The sequence below is a fragment of the Mirounga angustirostris genome, unplaced genomic scaffold (assembly GCF_029215605.1).
Source record: "Mirounga angustirostris isolate CCGP_5_RB_7025 unplaced genomic scaffold, mMirAng1.0.hap1 SCAF_3, whole genome shotgun sequence".
Taxonomy (NCBI): Eukaryota; Metazoa; Chordata; class Mammalia; order Carnivora; family Phocidae; genus Mirounga; species Mirounga angustirostris.
Genome location: NW_026991711.1, coordinates 138,366,805 through 138,388,653, shown reverse-complemented (window position 1 = coordinate 138,388,653; position 21,849 = coordinate 138,366,805). Strand labels below are relative to the sequence as shown.

Here is a 21,849-nt window from a genome sequence, read left to right as displayed (position 1 = left end):
TGGTATATGTATTAAAATCGTGAACCATAGAAACATCTATAACCCTTGAATCTCAGCTCCACTACACACTCATTGCATGACCTCAGGTAAATTACCTAACACTTATGTGCTTGGTTTCATCAGATTTATAAAATAAGAAAAATAGTACCTATTTCATAGAGTTTTGTGAGCTTAATGGAAGTAATGTAAAGCACTTGGACTAGTGCTTGGCATCAGTAAGCTGGTGCTAATAGTAAATAACAACCACGGTTGTTTTTAGCCACTAAATTTATTATTTTATATATATCTCAAGGCTTATGAATAGATAGGAATATGAGCAACATGATTTTAAGAGGGCCCTGAGATACTCTTACTTTTGGAGATCTGATTCCTCTTCATATCCAATATATTAAAATACAATTATATATCCCACATCAAATATAATTTTTATGTCACTTTAAGGAAATGGACAATTTTAAGTTGCCTATTTGGCATATTACATTTTGTAGACATTTAAACACTTATTAATTTTGTTTTATTTGGGTTGAATCTCTCCTGAGATCATACAGCAAGTGATGAAGCATGAGCTAGAATTCTCATCTGCTGACTTAAAACCAAAATTTTCCAAGAGAAAAGATGGGAAGAATGTTTTTACACTCTGCAGAAACTACTGGAAGCTAGTCCCCTTTTAAACCTAACTCAAGCTGGAGGGAGTGTCTTTTGCTAAAATAAACACTCCAGAATGCTCAAAACTCTGAAAACATTGATGAATTTTTCCTTTCTATATTTTTTTTAGATTGTGGTTTGAATGTTCATAAGCAGTGTTCCAAGATGGTCCCAAATGACTGTAAGCCAGACTTGAAACATGTCAAGAAGGTATACAGCTGTGACCTCACAACACTCGTGAAAGCCCATATCACTAAGCGACCAATGGTGGTGGACATGTGCATCAGGGAAATTGAATCTAGAGGTGAGGCGTTTCCAGTGTGGTTCAGCAGTTATAATGCACCAGGAATGCAAGTTCTAATTCCCTTCTGGGTGCTTCACTGCATAATCCAGTTGTCTTCTGTAAGTTTAGGGGGGGATGATTTCAGATGTCAAATCATCTGAAAGTCTGAAATGAGTTAATTTAGCAAATAATGAACCAGCTTGATTTTAAGGTACAGTTAACTAGTTATAGGAAATATGCTTAAATATTTTTATGGATGATGGATCTTCTAGTCTATAGAAGTTGACATGTAGATAGCAATTTGTTTTTCACTTTTTACATTTTTTCTAGGTCCAAGAAGCAAAGGGTTACGTAAATGCTCTGTTAAAACTATCCTAAGCCAAAAAACAGAGCTGCATCCTCATTATTATTTCCCATTTGGGAAACTCTGGTATGGACCTATTAATATGGTTAGCTTAGTCTTCAGTTATGTAAAAGAATTTAAGGTATAATTGGGGTGATGAATTATTTCCCTTAAGACTCAACATATTTGATCTAATTAGACTAAGTGATGAGCCAAATTACAAACACTCAGGTAACAATAGGTCAGAGTTTAAAAACTGAGTGCAATGGTTTTATTTTAGGAGAAAATGTAAAGAGGTTTCTAAACAAGTATATTTAATCATTCTTTCATGCACATTACTTCCCCAGCCTGAAGTATGGGAAGAAGTTAAACTTTGGAGAAAAGGCATAATTCCAAAGAAACGAATTAGCTCCCTTGCTTTATTTTTACAGGTCTTAATTCTGAAGGACTGTATCGAGTATCAGGATTTAGTGACTTAATTGAAGATGTCAAGATGGCTTTTGACAGAGGTATGTTCTTCAGCATGTTCATTAACTTAGGACAACAATGCTGTCTGCCAGGGAGAATCTAATGACTTAGATTCCCCCACCACAGAATCATTATTGATTTTATTTTAATCAGTGCCATAAAGGAAAATTATAACTGTGGAACATAACCTAGTTTGCTGGGGTTGGGGGGATGCTGGAGATCAAAAGAGGCTTTTCCAGAGAATAGAGGTTGACCAGATAATGGTTGAGTAGCAAAGAAACAGGATATGTAAAGACCTTGGCAAGAGAAGACTGTGCAAAAACGCTGAGGCTGTCCTTGTCAAGGCCCTGAAAAGTGCTGTGGCTTAGAGAGTAAGAAATGAAAGGAGAGTGAACTAAGGTACAATGAATATAATATCTTACTATAGAAAGAACTAGCTGAATGGTAGAAGGGTTCTCAGATCAACCTCCAAATTCGGTTTAACCTATCATATGACTGAACTATAAGGTTGGCAACTTTATTTTCCAAACCAAAAATTGGACGTGTACCCTGTAATGAGACAGGATATTTGAAATTTGGATTCTCATAGAAAAATAACTAATAGATAATGGAAACAGGAACCATGTGGCAGGAGAGAATACCAGTATTCTTTCTTTTGTCCTGAATAAAAATTTTGATAGAGGTGATATTTGCCTTCTTAATTCTTCTACCTTCCTTTTGTGCTCTCCCATCCTCTTCTCCAGGTCTTCGGGCCCCTAGGACCTGCACACTTGCCTAAGGTCCCCCAGTGAAGCATTCTTCATTGCCTTTTCCTCCCAGAAAGTGGTCTAGCCCAATTTGTACTGCCACTGCCCGGGATTTCAACCCAAGTAGGAAAGACAGATACCGGTGATCTAACTCACACTTGGATGCGAATGTCTGATAGGCCATGGTATTTTGCATTTAAAAGAGGCTTCTTTAAAGAAAAACAGACTTCATTAGAGTAGTTCTAGGGTTACAGTTTCAGGTTAACAGTAGTCTTAGCTTACAAAATTTCACAGGAAATACAGAGATTTCCCATATAAGCTCTCCTCTCATGCCCCCACCCCAAGCCCAGTTTCCTGTTATTAATATCTTGCATTAGTTTAGTTATATTTGTTAGAATTGATGAACCAACATTGATACGTTACTAATAACTAAAGTCAGTAGGTTACATTGAAGTTCACTCTTTATGTTGTACAGTTCTGTGGGTTTGGCAAATGCATAATGTCATATATCCATGTTACAGTGGCACATAGGATTTTTACTACCATAAAAATCATCTGTGCTTTACCTGTTCTTCCTTCCCTTTCTCCCCCTGAGCTCCTGGCAACCACTGTTCTTTCTACTGACTCCATAGTTTTGCCTTTCCCAGAACGTCATATAGTTGGAATCATAGAGAATGTAGCCTTTTTCGGCTGATTGCCTTTACTAAGCAATATGCATTTAAAGTTCTCCCATGCCTTTTCATAGCTTGATAGCTCTTCTCTTGCTGTTGCTCAATAATGTTCCTTTGTCTAGATACATCACAGTTTATTCGCCTATTGAAGGGCATCTCAATTGCTTCCAAATTTTTTGGCAATTATGAATGAAAGTGGCTATAAATATTTGTGAGCACATTTTTGTGTAGACATAAGTAGTTTTCAGCTCTTCTGGGTAAACACCCAGGAGTGTGAGTGCTGGATTATATGGTAAGAGTATGTTCAGCTTTGTAAGAAACCGTCCACCCCGCAAAGTGGCTGTACCATTTTGCGTTCCCAACACTTTACAGTTCTGTGGCTCCACATCGTCTCCCAACATTTGTCATCAGGGTTCTGGATTTTAGCCATTCTAATATCTGTGTAGGGAAGAGGCTGCTTTTTAATCGCTAGAAATCATTCATAAGCCAAACGGAATAAAAGAAATCTAGTATAAGATCAGCTCAGGGTAGGCACTAATTAAATCTTTTGTAGATGAAAATTCAGGTATTTTAACCAGTGACTAAATGCAGGGTAGTAAAGGAAGGCCGGCTTTACTCGAGTCTGAAGGCCCAGCACCTCTAAAATACTCCTCTCTTTTATAACTTCTTCTCTTGGTCCTTCAGCACTCTGAAGTTTTGTTTCATTTCATTCTAGTACTTCTCACTATCTGCCTTCCCCCAGGGCTTACACAACATCCCAACGTCATGGTCATGTGTCGGAGCCTGGGGTGAGTCAGAGGTGGCCTTTTGTAAGTTAGGAGTGCCTTTCTTGTTATTTTTCAAATCCTCTAGGTTTATTTAAAAAAGAAAGAAAAAGCAATCCCACATCATTCCCCTAGGAATTCTCAAGTACTCCTGGAATTTACAAATATTGCTGTTGACCTCTGTCCTCTTGTACTCCCCCCCCTCCTAGTTAAACCTGGAAAAAGAAGTAACTTCAGAATAGAAAAGTAAAAAAAAAAAAAAAAAAAAAAGACGATTTTGCTTTCCGCGGAAAATTGATCATTTATATACATCAGCACACCGAATTTGATACTAAAAACTGACGCATTGCCAATCTCTAAAGACTGTATACAAAAATATGTTATGAAAACAGTGCTCTGCATCCAGATACTTATTGTTTTTAACATCCTTCCAAGATGGTGAGAAGGCAGATATTTCTGTGAACATGTACGAAGACATCAACATCATCACCGGCGCGCTGAAACTGTACTTCCGGGATCTCCCGATCCCACTCATCACATACGACGCCTACCCGAAGTTCATCGAGTCGGCCAGTAAGTATGAAGGCGCGCATTCCCAGTAACCTCACAGAATGCCTCCTCGCGGTAATCACTTCCCTGGTTTGTCGGAGTTTCTTGAATGCGTACTAAGTATTTCCCCCTCACCTCTCTCCATGGCTAATACACCCACAAGAGTTTTGAACTCCTCTCCAACGTCAGTTGTTGGTGACTTCTGCCGTCAGAAGCCTCTTTGTAATGGGCTAACCCTCATTTTCCAAAGTAAGGCTTTTCCCAGTGCTCCTCAGATGAGGACCAACACTTCTACAAAATAAAAATGAATAACTAGAAAAATAAAATTGAAAAACAGGACCAAACTATTTTGTTATTAGATTCAGCTAGTCATAAAAGTTGCTCTATCAGATCCCATAAGTTTCCAAATTCTTACTTTCAATTTCTGTCCTTATCCTGTGACAGACCATTAACAGACAGTTTGTGAACTGGCACTGGTCTGTAGATCATACTTTAAGGAGCACTGTTTTAGATCAAGAAGTGGTTTTTTAAGTTCTAGTTGAGATGCAAATGAGAAAAAAAGCAAAGGCTCATATGCCAAATTTTATTTATGGTGCAAAACTCATACCTGTAATTCACACTTCATTTTTTTAAAGAAGGGAATTTTTAACAGATTTTAAGTGTTGGCATTGCCCTTTTTTAGAAAAGATAGGCTATTTCTGTCATTTGCTTTTCTCTCTTAAAAACCATATGTTGTCTTGATCTTTAAATAATAACATCACTTTCTTAGTAACACTGATTTGCTTTTTGACTTGGAAATTTCGTGAAGTACAGACTTGCTTTGTTCTAATTTTTAGTTTCCCCTTCAGTGCTTTTGTTGAGAATTTCTGTGGTTAGTTCCCTAGAGCCCTGATTTCTTGCGGGTCAGCCCAGCTCTCACCTAGAGAACAGCCAGGAGAATTACACTGATTTGTACAAATGTCCATGTTAGGAGCCTGAAAGACTCTAGATCTCTTCCATTGGAATTTAACTCCTCTTATTTTGGGGTGGATTCAGTGCTGATCATGAAAATTGTCTGCGGGAGCTTATGGTTGTTGTTTCGTGGGCCAGACGTTTCCGCCCCAGAGAGAGAAGTCTGATGGCCATGAACATGGACAGCACTTGACACACACATCACAAAGGGCTGCTCAGTCCACAGTTTGCCCCGATCCCCAGGACAACACTGAGGGCCCAAGTGGGCAGTGTTCCTGTCCCCGGTATCACTTTGGAATAAAACTGACACTTGGCTTCTGTGCCAAAGCCAAGGGCACCTCATTTGCAGAGGACAAAGCAATCCTTCAAACCCAGGTTCTGAACTCTACACAACCGCCTCATCTATGTAGAAGAAAAACCCAAGGCTTCCTTATTGGGGTTCAAGGCCTTTTGCCCCCCACACCCTCACATTGTTTCACCTTCATTCCCCACACCCACCTCAGCTGCCTCGGTTAACCTTCCAAACCATTTGTCAGGGTTCTGGGGTTTGTATCTGAAACAGGCCTCCTGTCTCACATCAGCAAACCCCCTGTCCTACCTCCGAGAGCTCTTCAAAGTGCATCATAGGATAGAAACTTTCCTAAATCAAGGTAGATTCTTTCTTATAATTTCAACTGTTTTGATGTGTGATTGCCACGACACCAAAACCACGCCTAACACTTATATACAATATCAACGTTTATTGTACGTGTTTGCTTTTGATCCAATTGTTTATGGAACACTGTATCCTTGTCTGTGTCTCTCGTAGCAGTAGAGTCTGTTTCATTATTTAGACACATAGATACAGCCTTTCTCTTATCTTTATAGGCACACAAGGGAGATGAGAGAAGCTAAGATTTATAGGGCATATACTAGGTCCCAGGAATCATGTTAGGCACTTTACAGTCACAATATCATTTTAGTTTAGTTTTTTTTATTCTAGTTTAGTTTTAGTTTAGTAATCTCTACACTCAATGTGGGGCTCAAACCATGACCCCGAGATCAAGAGTTGCCTGCTCTTCCAACTGAGCCAGCCGGGCACTCCGCCAGGATATCATTTTAGGAAGGAGATGTTACACGGTTTAAGTAAATTGTCCAAGGTCCTATCGCTGGAGGAGGTGGCCCTGGCATTCCAACTCACATTTGTCTAATTAGTCCCAGCCCTCGCTCTCTCTACTCGGCCCAGTGCCTGGCTTCCCTGGTAGAACAGAAGACTTACCCACGGGAGGAAGGCAGGAGGGCAGGAGGGCAGGAAGTCCTCCCAAAGGATGGTCAGGGCTAGCTGACCCTTCCTGATGCAGGTGCTCTTGAACCTTTTTATCACTCAGTCCCTAGGAAACAGGGGCCCTGTTCTTTAGGGCTCGGGTTTCTCTGGCATTTATTAGCATTTCTTGCCAACAGAAACTCGGAGTTCACATTAAAGCTTTCTCCTGCAAAAGCTGTCCGAGCTCTGCTGTTGCAGCCTCCCTCGGACATGCTGCAGCTTGGAAGCTGGAGGGCAGTGGCTACGGGAAATGAAAAAGGGACACATGGGTGGTGGAGGCCAGGGCATCTCATCTAAGGGCTTGAAGGTCTTCATAATCCCCTGGAAACTGCCCTTGAACCACCTGGAAGTGTCAGACTACCGAGCCCTTTTTCCTCGCTGCCTCTCTCTGTCCCCCGCAGTGAAAACACTGCTGCCCCCGCCCCCCACCCCCTGGTGCAAAGGCTGGAAGATAGGTGCCTCTCACAGGCCTGCTCAGTAAGCCAGCACTTGGCCACTTCCTGACCACGACGAAAACGGCGCTGCCAGGAATGTGTGCGGGAATCTTTCTCTGGCCAAGGACTCTACGAGCTCTGTTCCCAGAAGATCTTAGAAAATATGACTCAGAGTGTAACCCTGAGTGAGTCAGATAAACTCAGAAATAAAACCCAGGGTTCTTTGTCCCAAGCAACTTAAAATGTCCTAAAGGGAAGCCTGGGATGAGGATTTGCAGAGTTTTTCCCTCACCTCTGCCACTGGGTCACCCCTTATGCATGGCTAAGTCTTTTTTCCTTCTATTTGAATTTCTCTCAAAGAATTGACAGCACATACTTTAAGAAGAACTTTTAACTAGATACTGATACAGGTTCAGGTGCGTATTTCCTGCTCACACCACGTCCACATTGCAACATCCTTCCAGACCTTCCTCCGATGCCTTCTCTTCCTCCCCTCTGTTCCACTCAGCCCCCAGGCAATCTCTCTCCTCCATCTCCCCATCACACTTCGCCAGGACCTCTTCTACAGCCTCCTTCCTTCATGCTGGAAGGTTGCACTCATGTCTCGGCCTCCTTATTAGACTAACCCCTTTACGAGAGGGCGTTCTCTCCCTCGTGTTTATTTTCCCACAGCACCTGCGAGAGTCCTGCACTTACATAATAGGTGCTCAGTAAATACTCGTTGAATGAGTAAACATAATTTTATATCGAGAACCATAGAATCTTAAGAGTTTCTAGGTCTTCTAAAGGGTCATGTTAACAACACTTCCTTCTACAGCACATTCTTTTTTAAATACGCAGTAACTGCAAGATGACCGCTTCTCTCGGCAGGCAGCTGCTGGTGGACGGATGCAACAGTCAGAAAGGCCTACTTGTGCGCAACAGAGATCTGCCTGCTTTCAACTCCCTCCCTTGGCAATGGTCCTAGTATCACCCTCTTCCGCATGCAAGCCTTTCACGTACTTGAAACAACCGATGGTGGTTGTTCATTTCTAAATACATTCCATTTTGTCTTTCTTTCTCTTAAATTATGCCGTGGTCTTCTTAGGGCAAAAGATTTGTGTTCTCTGAAAACATTATGGGTAATAGTCCTTTAAGTAGGAAAAAAATCGAGAAAAATTAATTTCAGGGAAGAATCTCTGTCAATTTGATGTCAGAATATTCAAATGCAGTTTATCATAGGTCCTCCAATTTATATCTCCAGTCTGGACCTCTCCCTGAGTACCAGATTAATCCACCATCAGCATGATCATTTGGATGTCTCAATGACATCTTGAATAGAACCCTGGATCTTTCCCATGAAACCTCTTCCACCCATAATCTTAATGGAGGCTCCATCCTCCCAGTTGCCTAACCCCAAAACTTAGCTCATTCTTGATTCTTCTCCTTCTCCTACATCCCTCATCAGGAAATCCTATGGACTCTACCTTTAAACTATCCCCAGAATCCAGCAACTTCTTACCAACTTCACTGCCACCACCTGGTCTAAGCTAGAGTCAGTCATTCCTCACCTGGGTTTTTTTTGTTTTGTTTTTTTTTTAAGATTTATTTATTTGAGAGAGAGAGCAAGAAAGCATGTACGAGCATGGAGGGAGGGGCAGAGGGAAAGAATCTTCAGCAGACTCCCCACTGAGCACGGAGCGCATTGTGAGGCTCAGTCCCACGACCCTGAGATCATGACCGGAGCCGAAACCAAGAGTCAGACGCTTAACCGACTGTGCCAGCCAGGCTCCCCGCTCACCTGGATTTTTGTAATAGTTACTAGAATGGTCTGTTTTTACTCTGGCCTTTCCATAGTCTGTTTCCCACATGGCAGACAGAGGAGAGATACCGTGAGCAATGTCGGTCAGATCATGCCCTTATTCAGCACCTTCCCATTTCTCTCAGTAAATGCTAAGTCCCTGCAACAGCCTGATGGCAACGGACACAACAGTGTCCTGCTACCTTTCTGACCTCACTCCCTTCCATTCCCCTCTTGCTCACTCTAGCTCAGCCGCATTTGGCTTCTCACATGTCCTCAAACATCACAGGACCCTCGCATGGCTACTCCTCTGCCTGGAACCCCTTCCCCTAGATCTCTGTGTGGTTCATTCCCCCACACCCTCAGAGTCTTTACTCAAGACCTACTTTCTCATTGAGGTCTATGCTGATCCCCATTTTATTATTTTTTTGAAGATTTTATTTATTTGACAGAGAGCGAGAGAGGGAACACAAGCAGGGGGAGGGGAGAGGGAGAAGCAGGCTTCCTGCCGAGCAGGGAGCCCGATGTGGGGCTCAATCCCAGGACCCTGGGATCAGGACCTGAGCCGAAGGCAGATGCTTAATGACTGAGCTACCCAGGCACCTCTGATCCTCATTTTAAATTGCATCCCATCACACTTGCAGTGTTTCTTACCCTGCTCTTTTTTTCCATAGCACTGGCCTCATTCTAATATAGTAGAAACGGGAAGGTATGTGTTCATTATTGTCAGTCACCCTGCAAGAGAGAAAATAAGCTCTCTCTGAGCAGAGAATTTTATTTGCTAGCCCACCAACAATATCCCTAATTTCACACCATCTCAAGATTCTCCCTGCAAAGATTAAATGTGAAAATTAAAAGGAAACTGTTACTTTTTTTCAATTTCCAAAACAACATAGTTTCAGATTAATTAGTCCTATGGTAAAAATTGTAAGTAAATACTAAGTAATAGTTTCTATAGTAAATGGAATTTTCTTAATTCTAGAAATTAAATGATTGAATTTCAGTATCCGAGATGGTATTGCTGTTATGAACTGGCATTCTTTAAAGACCCGAAGTTTCAAAGACCATGCATCAATTATCATGGCAAATAATACATCCTTTATTACTGAGAAACGAACCAGGAACCCTGGGTAAGCTTTGGGCTGAAATTCTAAAATGGCCAAAGTTTCTTTGAATTAAAAAGCTTCACTCTTCCCATTCTGACATTTATCAGATCGGCACTGCCAATGCTAGGAACTCTCACATTCATTTTTCTATCAGTTTTAACCAAATTCTGACGCGTTGGCATTGAATCGGTTTGTCTTAGATGTTAGAAAACTAGGATTCTTAGTCTTGTGTCTTCAGCGATACGTTGCGGTCTGCTGCGGCCTTCCAGCATGTCAAGGCTGCTCCCCTGATTGAGACTCAGCACTCTGGGGTCCCCTTGCAATTACACTGCAACCCGACATTTAAAGGCCCCCTATCTTCCTGACATCGGAGAAGCAGGAATGTGCTAGGGTGCTCTTTTTGAGAGCCCAGCATTCCAAAGACGTCTGCTGTTTCTGATTGTGGGAATAACGGATGTACTAAATGCAATGTGACCTCAAAGGAACGTGCTGGGTTTGGGGCCAAGACAGAACTAAAATGTCCAAATGAGGATGGTTCCCTTTGAAGTTTACACTTCGGAAGAGCCACGTTTACCTGCGGTCACTCCCAACAGTTAGAATTGCCTCCACAGGGTTATTGCATTATCCTGAATGTCCTAAGTGGTTGAGTATTTTTGTGCTCTGAGGGTAGGTTTGACTTTTTTATATAACAAGAAGTAAATTAAAACCAAGGAAGTAAATACTGGGTGATGCCTTTCTTGGTTTAAAAAGAAAAGAGCATGAATACCAATTAAGACTTTGGCAGGGGTTGCCAGGGGCAGAGCTTGTCTACCGTCGCTGAACTGGGATGTTCAAAATATCTTGAACAAATTAACATCCCTTAAGTAGGTCTGTAATGTTGTAAGATGACCTCATTCGAATGTCTAAGTTTTTAATCCGTGTATACATGTGTCTGAACGCTTTGTGGTTACATCCTGTCTATCCAGTGTCCAAGTTCCATGGTGACCAGACTCTAAGGCACTCAAGTGAATCAAGTGGGTGCCATCCCCAAAAGTCCAAGTAAATGGTATTGCCGCACTGAAACTAAATCTTCTGGCAATCTGAGACTTGAACCTTAAAAAGATCTTCCAAAGCTGTGGGCAAGGATCTGTGAGAAAGAATTTCTTACCGGTCCTAGATGATCACCACAAGAATAGAATTCAGTGAAGCATTTATACAAGTTGTCTGTTAAAGCTCTTCTCCTTGGTATTCACCTTGCTGTCTCAGAAATTATGGATCCTGACGAGCAATTAGAAACCCTCCACGAGGCACTGAAGCTGCTGCCCCCTGCGCACTGCGAAACCCTGCGGTACCTCATGGCACATCTCAAGAGGCAAGTTCCAGACTCGGAAGCTTCTCCTTGTACTGCAGCCGAATTTTAAGAATCAGATGAAACCAAAGGGGAAAGAAAGGACAGATTATTGAAGGAATAAATGAATGCACAAGCTGAGAAGGAATGCTAAAAATATTCTGCGCTACAGTGCCGAATACAGACTGGATTCTGACGTAAACGTATTTGCAGTTCCAGTCTGTGTTTGCAAATATGTGAGAGATACTGATGTTCTGCCAAGGACATAAACTGAATTTTTGTGGAAAGAGAAAAGGTTGTAGCTGTAAGGACATGAGCATTAGCATAATAAAGAGCAAAGCAGCTCGCCAGAAGGCTCACTTTTCTTACTTCTTGCTCCAAAATAGGCACTTGACACTTGGTGACAGGATTTTAGATTATTGCATTAATGTCTCCCCCACTGAAAACTGCTATAAAAAAATGGAGTAAAATAAGAGGTAGAGGGAGGAATAGAAAATAAAATATTTCGGTTACTTCTGGTTTCAGGTCTTAAGTAGACGGGTGGTGGCATAACTTCATTTCCCTGCTCGGTCACTCTCGCTCTCTACCAGTTGAAGGGAACTATTTTAAATTATGTGATCAAGTTTTAGTGGTTTTAGGGTTTCAAAATATAAAGCCAATTAGAAACAAAAAAGACAGAACTTGACATCTATTTTGTATGCCTCTCGGCAAGAGCTACCCAGAAATAAATATTTAGCTGATGGCGCATTTAGCATTTACATGGTTTCCCTCCTTAAAAGCAGCAGGAGCTAAAACTTGTGTTCAATATGCTTACAACTTCACTCGTAAATTCAAGTTTGCTTCATATATGGATGCAGTTAAGTCCTTCCCACTAAAGCAAAGGAACGGCTCTCAAATCCTAGTCCGGGCCTTTGCTGTATAGCAGGAGAGCGAATACGAACACCCAGCTCCCCGACCAGGTCGCTTGCCCTCAGCCATCTCTCTGTGCCACCGCCACCACCCTCCCCAGATACTCAATAAAAATCCAGGGAACAGGACAGCCAGTGTGGAAGGAGGGCTGATGGAATAATCGAGACGACCCAGCCCCTGGTCTGCTACGTGCAAACACCCCCCACAGTCCAGCAGTGAGCTCGGGCGGGAGCTTCAGTGATCACCAGAAGTTTAATTTATTGATAGGATTTACTTTGAAGTGAAGAGGGGCACAGAGAAAGAACGTAGCCGAAGAGTTAAGTGGGCAGGAACCTTGACTGTGAACCTGGTTTTTGTTCTAGCGCTTGAGCACCGTGCAGAACGCGGGCACTTACACGAAGGTGCGCTCCTTTGCTTTTATTTTGCAGAGTGACCCTCCACGAGAAGGAGAATCTTATGAACGCCGAGAACCTTGGCATTGTGTTCGGCCCGACCCTGATGAGATCTCCAGAACTAGACGCCATGGCCGCCTTGAACGATATACGATATCAGAGACTGGTGGTGGAGCTGCTGATCAAAAATGAAGACATTTTATTTTAAATTTTAGTTCGCAGGGGAAAAAGTGTTTTACAGATGAAGGAATGTTTTATAGTAATTTAACTGGCTCTTATAGCTGAATTATTTCTTGGTTAGAAGTTTGGGCAGATAGCCAGATTAAAATGAAGGAACTTTCCACTGTTTCCGTAGCACCGCTCAGCTGTCCTTGTACAACAGTGAACACACGCGCTCCAGTTCTAGTAACCCTGGGTGTTTATCATGTTAAGAGAAACTCAAGCTACTGCATGATTAGCCCCCTCTTTGGCAAGGGAACCCCACACAAAGGAGACAACAAGCCTGCACCGCCTTTTTGTCCCGGATAGTCTGTGGTTGTAATTCCGCATGTTTCGCAGAGTAAATCTGTCGTGACTCGCTTTTGGGTTCTAGGTCTTTGGTTTCTGACGCTTCTACAAACGTGCCCACAAATGGATGGAACAGCACCTCTGGCTGTCCCGCATCCCCATAGACTAGAACATAGGCCGACTCTCGCAAACGCTGCACTTCTGCTTTCTCCTCGTTCTTCTCTAACAGAGTCCTTTCTTTCCAGCAAAAGCAAAATGTGTTTTCAGATTTGTTACTTTAGTCAATTATCCACCAATAAAAAAGTACAATGCAGAACATTTTCTGTTATTATTGGTTTTTTAGTTGCGATTTTGTGTTTTTATCTGGCATGCATTTATTAATTTATTAAATTTGGCTTTCAGAAATCAAAAATATTGATAGCTTACTTTTTTCCTCATGATTGAGCATATTTGGGAGAATGTGTTTGGCCATTTATTTAATACTGAGTAAGGTTTTGTACTGAGTTCCTCAAATAATTTAAAACTGCTTAGGATTAAAATCCCCATTCATTGGATTTTTCTTCTTGCTAGACTATCTTCTCAACTTCCAGTGGGGGGTGGGGGGGCAGGAGTTCCTTCTCGAGCCACCAGAAGAAGAGAGACTAACTAAAGAGAGTGACTTCTTCAATGTTTGGTTTGTCAGAAATGCTGGTGTTCACATGCAGTGGGGCTGATGAGGCTGCCAGAGAGGAGTTGGTCCACGTACATCCCGATGCCAGGACACGTGCGGTGGGCCTGATACGGTTACTCGCCACCCATGTGCCTTTGCACTAAGGACCCTCCAGGTCCGTTTCCTTGTCTGTTGAATGAGCATCCTTCCAGAACTCAAGTTCTATCCTGCTTTAAGAGTAAAAAAAATAATAGTAGTAATGCAAGGCTCATTTTTGTGTTTTTGCCACTTCAATCCTTGACACTACGAAGACTATCTCAAAGATGATGGTAACTGACAGAAATGAGGAGTTTTTCCTAGTTTTGCCCCTGGGCTCTAATAGGAAGTGGATAGTATAACTAGTAATGTAGGTGTTCAGAAAAGTGCAGTTGTTCAAAGGTTAGTCCCTCACCGCTGCCTTCTCAACCACAGTCTCCCACGGAAAAGGTCATCACACTGAACATTGGATGCACAGATTCAGAGGCTACAGAGATTTGTATAACAAAAACTTTCTTTAAAATGGAGGCCACCAAACGGCACTATACACGTAAGTCAGTGCTCTTGACTCATGAAATATATTTGTCAGAGAAATCTGATCACATAAATCGGTCCCAGGTCAGGTAAGGCTACTGAACTGCTGTGTGTTCATGGCTAATGTTCATTTTGTACCAAGTCTTTTTAAAGGAGAAATCCAGTTGTAAAGAACTATGCTTTATTAGAATATAATCACCCTGTCCTTTTCCTAAAAGGAACAGATATGGTTGACTTTCGAGTGGGCACTTTTTCTTTTCTAGGGGAAAATTCGTTTATTGTTCTGATTTACTAAAACTTAAAATATTCCATAAAATTACCCAGGAAAATCCAGGTAGCAGAAATATTTAACACTGTGCCTTCCTTCAAGAGGTCTCAAGCACATTTTAAAAGGCCATAGAATGACACACACACACACTATGCCACTTAAATCACTTCTGTCTTTCATCCATAGGTATAGACGTAAGCCCCGTGGTGCTGAGGTAACACTGTAGCCTTCCCCCAGCAGGACTGCATAGACGTTCAGGGTTAAGTGTGAATATTACCAGGAGGTTCCAAGTCACCTGATGAATCAGTCCCATTTCAATGTCAGACCAAAGGCAATGAGACACACACCTGAAGGGAACAGCTTCCGTGTGTGTGCAGGGGACAGGTAGGTGCCAGGGGAATCAAGGAGGCCCTTATTAAAATTAGAGATCTACCTGGAGCAGAAGCAATGCCTGATCATAGTAAATACTCAGATGTTTAAATAAACTTCCAAGTCTTCAGACAGGGTCCTTGTTTACCAGGTTTTTGAACAAGCACAGTTGGTATGTTATTAAAGACCCGGATGTGTGGTTCATCCCCTCAGGGCATGCAGATTCAAATTACAGCTACATCATCTGTGAGCATTCTTGGACCGTGGGTGACACTCCTTAAAATGAAGAAACAATCCCCTGTTGGCTCAGGAATAATTACAAGATTTTACACACAGCTTTCTGTGACTAATGGGAGAGTTCTTAAATCATGACCTTTTAGGATGAAGCAAAAGTTTCTATTGATTTCCACGGCAGGAATGAAGGAGGGGCACATAAACCTCCCCGTGATCATCCACCAATTTGGCAGCACTGTATCTACTCTGCCCCCACTGTCAGGTCCATTTCTTCCGAATTTTCTATATATAGTTTTAAAGACTTTGAGAAATGAATCGCTCTTCTCTACATTTTCTGTTAGTTTTTAATGCCAGTTAGTCATACCAGCCAGCCAAAGGAAGTCGTTCTTCACTGAATTGATATTTAAAATGTTTGCTAAGTGGAAGAATAGATGTTTATCAAAATGTTCCTGGTTACTTGATGAGCTCAAATGGAGTGCCTCTAAATAAATTAGGTTCAGGGTTGCAACACTATTCATTTTCAACAAAATATTTTAGAGTTTATAGCCCCAGAGCTGATTAGGTATTATTGGTAATTCCATTTAAAGAGAAAAAGTTTTGTTTTTGTTTTTTAACGCACATTGGAAAAGCAGGATACCCAAAATTCTCCCAACTGCATGTTTTACTCATTGGGAGGGCAACTTCTTATAGAACTCTTTCAGGATCTTTATAACCTGATTTGCCTATAACAACTGCGTGGTACTCACATTTGTCTATTAGTGTTAAGTGAAGGGCACATCCTTGTATGAGCTGAAGTAACAGTGATCTTCACATACATCATCATCCCACCTCACACTCCCACTGAACGTCTGGGCCGTTTTGACCCTTGATTGGCTCACACTGTGGTGGAATGTATGAGACCGCTAAGCAGCGGCGGCAGCATTGCCAGGGATCTGTCAGCTTCTCTAAGTTTTAGAGATCTAGTTTTTACTTGCACTCTCTGTCCAAACGCAGCCCAGTCCTGCATCCCCTGCTGTATCTATACTCCTCACTCCACTCCCATTTCCTGCCTGCTCCCGGTGGGCCAGGCACTGTGCTAGGCCTGGGAACAAGGTCAGTTCCAGTTCTCAGGGAACTTAACAGGTCAATGTGGCCTCGTCAGACTTGGATTTTGTCCTTTTTCTCACTGAGTATCTTATTTCCTATGGGCCTCAGCACTAGACGTCAACAGAAAGCTAAAACAAGACAGCATGGCTGGGGTGCCTGGGTGGCTCAGTCGTTAAGCGTCTGCCTTCGGCTCAGGTCATGATCCCAGGGTCCTGGGATCCACCCCCGCATTGGGCTCCCTGCTCTGCGGGAGGCCTGCTTCTCCCTCTCCCACTCCCCCTGCTTGTGTTCTCTCTCTCTCTCTCTCTCTCTCTCTCTCTCGCTGTGTCCGTCAAATAAATAAAATCTTTGAAAACAAAAACAAAAACAAGACAGCATGGATGTATTTGCCTTTCTTGGGGGAAAGCGTGGGTTCACAAGCCACACTCTTACAGTACCATTGATACGTTCAAGTTGACTATAAACATTCATTTGACCAATAAGCAAAGAAAATATGAAAATGACTTCACACATACTCAGTATGAGCTTATTTGGAAGCATCAAGAGCGTAAGGTCTTAGCTGCCTGTCCCTGTGGGCAAGTGTGTTTTCTGGAATGGGACGCCGGAGCACGAAGGAGCCCCATCATGTCCTCTGCCGTGGGTCCACTCACCCCTGACTTCCCTGCATCGCTCGAGTCTAGGCAGCGCTGCTAGTGGTCCTTTGCATTGCTTTTGGCCAATTCTGTGCCTAGTCGGTGGTCCTTTGGGAACAAGAGATGGTCTCAACCTGACAGCTCAGAGTCACCATTCATCTAAAACAGACTGACAGTCTTTCCTATTTACTGAATAGTAGTGAAAGGAAAAAACCAAAGTTGTTCTTTTCTCTTGGTTCTGTCCAGTCAAGAAATTAGGTCATAACACATATACCAAATCCCACTTAAGACCAACTAGCAATTTTATCAATAAATTCATATTAATACTTTTATCATAGTTCCAAACATTTGTTTCAACACATTCTCCTACCTTATTAAAGTCATCAGGACCGCTCAGCAAATGATTAAAATTTTTTTAAAGTAAAATTATTTCACTAGTCCTGCGTCTCACACAAGGATCTCACATCAATTGATATTTCACATACTGGAACCAAAAATCAAGGAAAAGTTAAGCTAGAAATTAGGATTCATTCATCACCAATTAGTGAAAGGAAAACCCCGATTTAGGAGTCATGTTTTCTCTGAAGATACATTTTAATAATCTTTCAGTCGTAATATATTTCACAATGGCAATGTCTTCCCTTTTTGCTTATTGCGCCCAACAGCACAAAACAGCACAAGCAGTATAAACGCCATGTTGCTGACCTAGTTTTTGGCGCTCTCGTGAACGCTTGCAAGTGTTGGGGTGTAACTGTTGTTCACACACAGTCACAATTATTATTGGAGCAGGTAACAGCAGCAGGCGAGGCTACAAATCCTAGGAGTGGTTTTTCTAGTTCGGAAACAACTACTTAGCTGTCACTACGGTAACGCAAAAAGCAGAGGAGGGGATGTTTAAAGATTAAATATGAAGGAAATTAGCAAAAAGGGTCTTCTCGAGGTAAAATGTTGTAAACTTGGAATGTTCTAAAAACATAAAAATCTTTTGGTTTGCACTGGGTGAATCTTAGACCAGTGAGTTTCCTTTTTGATATTGCCTATAAGTACAAGCTGGGCACAAGCCAAGTCTTGTCGGTGCCAAAAAAAAAAAAAAAAAGTATCAAGGCCTGGGCTGCTCATTGGGATGCCTCTTCCTATGAGTGGACATTTTCCTAAGACAGTTTTTATTTTTGCCAACGAAAATTCATAATATTGAGCAATAACTTATTGTTTCTTTTTACAAATTGTATCCAAACTATGTGAGAAAGGCGATGATTCAGGCATACAAAGGTTAAGTTCAAGTACATCAGCTCTCCGTCCCCAGAGTCTAGGAACACTGTGACATCAAAATGTGGAGGAAGGGGGAGTAAAAATTGGAGAGCTTTGGAATGCATTCAAGTAGTTACCATCTTAAAACCGGCTATTATAAATAGAAGTTGTTTTATGTAAGCCTCAGGGTAACCACAAAGCAAAAACCTATAGTAGATACACAAAAGATAAAGATGAAGGAGTCTAAGCAGACTACAAAGAAAGTCATCAAATCATAAAGAAGGAGAGCAAAAGGAAGGAACAGAGAGGAATTACAAAACAGTCAGAAGCCAATTAACAGGGTGCCTGGGTGGCTCAGTCGTTAAGCGTCTGCCTTCGGCTCAGGTCATGGTCCCAGGGTCCTGGGATCGAGCCCCACATCGGGCTCCCTGCTCAGCGGGGAGCCGGCTTCTCCCTCTCCCACTCCCCCTGCTTGTGTTCCCTCTCTCGCGGTGTGTCTCTCTGTCAAATAAATAAAATCTTTAAAAAAAGAAGCCAATTAACAAAATGGCACTGAGTACACACCTATCAACAATTACTTTAAATGTAAATAGACTACATGCTCCAATCAAAAGACACAGAATGGCTGACTGGGTGAAAAACAAGAGCCATCTCTATGCTGCCTACAAGAGACTCCCCTAGATGTCAGGACACAGGCTGGAAATGAAGGGATGGAAAAAGATACTCTGTGCAGATGGAAGCACAGAGAAAGCTGGAGCTGCTATATTTACATCAAACAAAATAGACTTTCAAGCAGACTGTGATAAGAGACAAAGAAGGGCATTACATAATGATAAAGGGGTTAATCCAACAAGAGGATAGAACATCTGTAAATACTTATGCACCCAGCATAGGAACACCTAAATGTATAAAGCAAATATTAACAAAGCTAAAGGGAGAAAGAGCAACACAATAGTCCTCGGGGACTTTAATACCCCACTTTCACCAATGGATACATCATCCAGACCCAAAATCAATAAGGAAACATTAGCCTTACACGCTACATAACCAGAGGGACTTAACAGATACGTAAAACACCCGACCCAAAAGCAATAGCATCATATACCTTCCTCTCGAGCACAGATGGAACCTTCTCCAGGACGGACTATAGGTCAGGCCACAAAACAACTCTTAACAAACTTAAGAAGACTGAAATCAGATCAAGCATTTCTTCGGATAGAACTAGAAATCAACCTTGAGAAAATGAGAAAATTCACAAATATGTAGAGATTAAATAGCATGCTACTGCACAACCAGCAGGTCAACGAAGAAATAAAAAAAAGAAAAGGAAAGAAAAAAATGCCTCGGGACAAAGGAAAACGGAGATACGACTTACCAAAATCTGTGGGATGCAGCAAGATTCCAGGCACGGACGCTGAGCCCGCATGGAAGGTAGCCGTAACCGTAGGGCCCCGGGCCCTGGGCCGGCGGCGGACCCGCTTCTCTCACTACCCTGCCTTACCCAGGGCAGCGGCTTTCAAACCTGAGCCTCTTCCACGGATCACCTGGAGAATAAAGGCCCCGCCCGCACTCTCGGAATTAGCAGGCCCGGGGTGGGGCCCCCACATTTGCATTTCTAACAAGCTCCCAGGTGATGTTGTTGCTGCCACCTGGGGTCATGCTTGGGGAACCACTGGCTCAGTCTTAGCCCTGGCTGCCCATGAGGCTCACCGGAGGCCCCGCCGCAGGCCAGTGAAACCAAGTGCTCTGCGGGCAAGGCCTGGGAAGGCGGTTCCCCAGGTGATTCTCACGTGGCCCTGCTGTGCTAAAGGAACTCAGCTCCATTTCCTGTTGGCGTGTTAAAATGCACGCGGGGTTTGTTTTAATCAGGTATGGTGCGACTGGCAGACATGGACAGGATTGTCAGGAAGTAGAAAGGTTACACTCACAGACCTCCAGAAACAGGAGACAGGGCCACATAGGGATGGGCCAGTCAGGCAGAAAGGGGGAGGGCAGAGCAAGGCCCAGAAACTCTCCTGGGGTTTTCTTGGGAAGGAACGGGGCTTTAGGGTAGGTTCCCTGAGTCGGTTTGGTATTGGATAGTTTGAAGAATTTCAGCAGGCTCTGGACTCTAGGGGTGGTCCCTAGTTGTCTGGAACCTGGCCCTGGGGTGACATAAGCAGGGGGATTCCGGTTTGGTGTGTGAGAGTTTGATAAAGGAGATTGTTGGGGATGTGGGCTCTTTGGGGTGGTTGGTTAGTATATCACAGGCGCACTTGCCTCTAGGAATTAGCTACCCCTGAGAGGGGCAGTCTTCCCAGGTTCAACACCCCAAATGCCAGAGCATCAAGAATACAAAAAATAAGAAAATATGGTCAGTAGTTGGCTACCTCTGCTTCCCTTCAGAATCTCCCCCTCCTAGTTTATGACCCAAGCCCGTGTCCTCAATACTTCCTTTTACTAAAGTTTATTGTAGATTACATAGCTTAACCTAAATTAGAGGTCAAGTCAGAAAGAGGAGATGGGCTCTAACATGAATCACTTCAAGGATTTCGATTTCTTGGCCTGCACTTGATGAGGCTAGCCTTGCACAAAATGTAAGAAATGGAAATTGTTCTGAGGACTTCGACACAACCCGCCTCAGCCTAACCCAGCCAGAAGGTCTGAGACGTGGGTCCTCTTGTGTCAACACGGCTCAGCTGTTTGTCCCAGGAGACCTTTGCCCAAGGAAGCTGAGACTGCTTGCTTCTGAAGTTCCTGCAGATCAATCTACCTGAGACAAAGGGCTGCTCACCCGGGCAAACAGCTGGCTAATCCAAGAGCAGTTTACCCATTAAGACCCCCTGCGAGACCCCTGCTGTGTTCGACAGCCTTATACGACCATATCCCCGCCCCCTTGAAAGACACATCGTAACCACTGAATCCAGAACCCCCAAGCCCCACAAAATCTGACCTGCTCCGCCTGCGCCCTGGCTTCCAAAGAGCTTGGTTTTGCTTTATTGCAGGCAGTCAGATAATGTATCAGGAAGCTCAACAGTGATTTCAAGAGCCAAGGGCTCTATTGCAGTCAAGTTTGGGAAATCCTATACACCAGTTCCACCTTCATGACGATTGCAATCATGTGAGAATGATAACGTTTCTGAAAATTCTGGATTAAGAAATAAAACTTTAGGATATTAAGCAAACGAGCAGCTTGCGCATAGGAAGCCTTGGTTTTTCTGCAAACTTACTAACTCCTCTAAGAACATTCCCCCCCCCCGCCCCCAAACATCGGCCTGTAAAACATTGATTTGGGCATGAATGGTTTAAGAGAAATTAAGAAGTACTAAGTATATAAAGTATAACCCTGAAGCTAATGGTGAGTGAGAGGCACCCAGGCTTCCCCCTCCTGCAAGTGTCCTCACCCGCCCATCAGGCCTCCGTGCTGAACCGGCTGCCCGGGCGAGGGGAGTTTCCACGTCGTGAATGGTTTCTACATGATCGAGGAAGAAGGCTTATTGGAATCCACCGGTCTGTGTGGACGCCGTCCATTGCACCCGCCTGCCTCGGATTCCCGAAGTCACTGAACACAGTGCACACGGCCCGGCTTGGGCCTCGGGGCCCGCTCGCCCGAGAACATTCCCGCTCCTGGCGGGG

The 21,849-nt window shown here is 43.1% G+C and overlaps 2 protein-coding genes across 30 annotated transcripts in view; one reads left to right on the top strand and one right to left on the bottom strand.

Moving 5' to 3' along the window:
• The window catches only part of CHN1 (chimerin 1), a 225,779-nt gene extending 212,189 nt beyond the window's left edge, over positions 1–13,590 (top strand). For 19 of the 23 annotated variants that reach the window (XM_064586703.1, XM_064586701.1, XM_064586702.1 and 16 more), the window contains 5 exons: positions 776–949; positions 1,703–1,780; positions 4,356–4,493; positions 11,289–11,394; positions 12,708–13,590. In XM_064586703.1, coding sequence (XP_064442773.1) covers positions 776–949; positions 1,703–1,780; positions 4,356–4,493; positions 11,289–11,394; positions 12,708–12,879 — 668 coding nt within the window. In that variant the 3' untranslated portion in view covers positions 12,880–13,590. Of the gene's footprint in view, positions 1–775; positions 950–1,702; positions 1,781–4,355; positions 4,494–8,027; positions 8,551–9,919; positions 10,068–11,288; positions 11,395–12,707 lie in introns of those variants that run through there. The other 4 variants (XR_010410189.1, XR_010410190.1, XM_064586713.1 and 1 more) reach the window with 4 other exon arrangements.
• LOC123839207 (cleavage and polyadenylation specificity factor subunit 7-like) overlaps positions 1–21,849 on the bottom strand; it is a 129,125-nt gene that overhangs the window by 34,799 nt on the left and 72,477 nt on the right. The window lies entirely within an intron of this gene.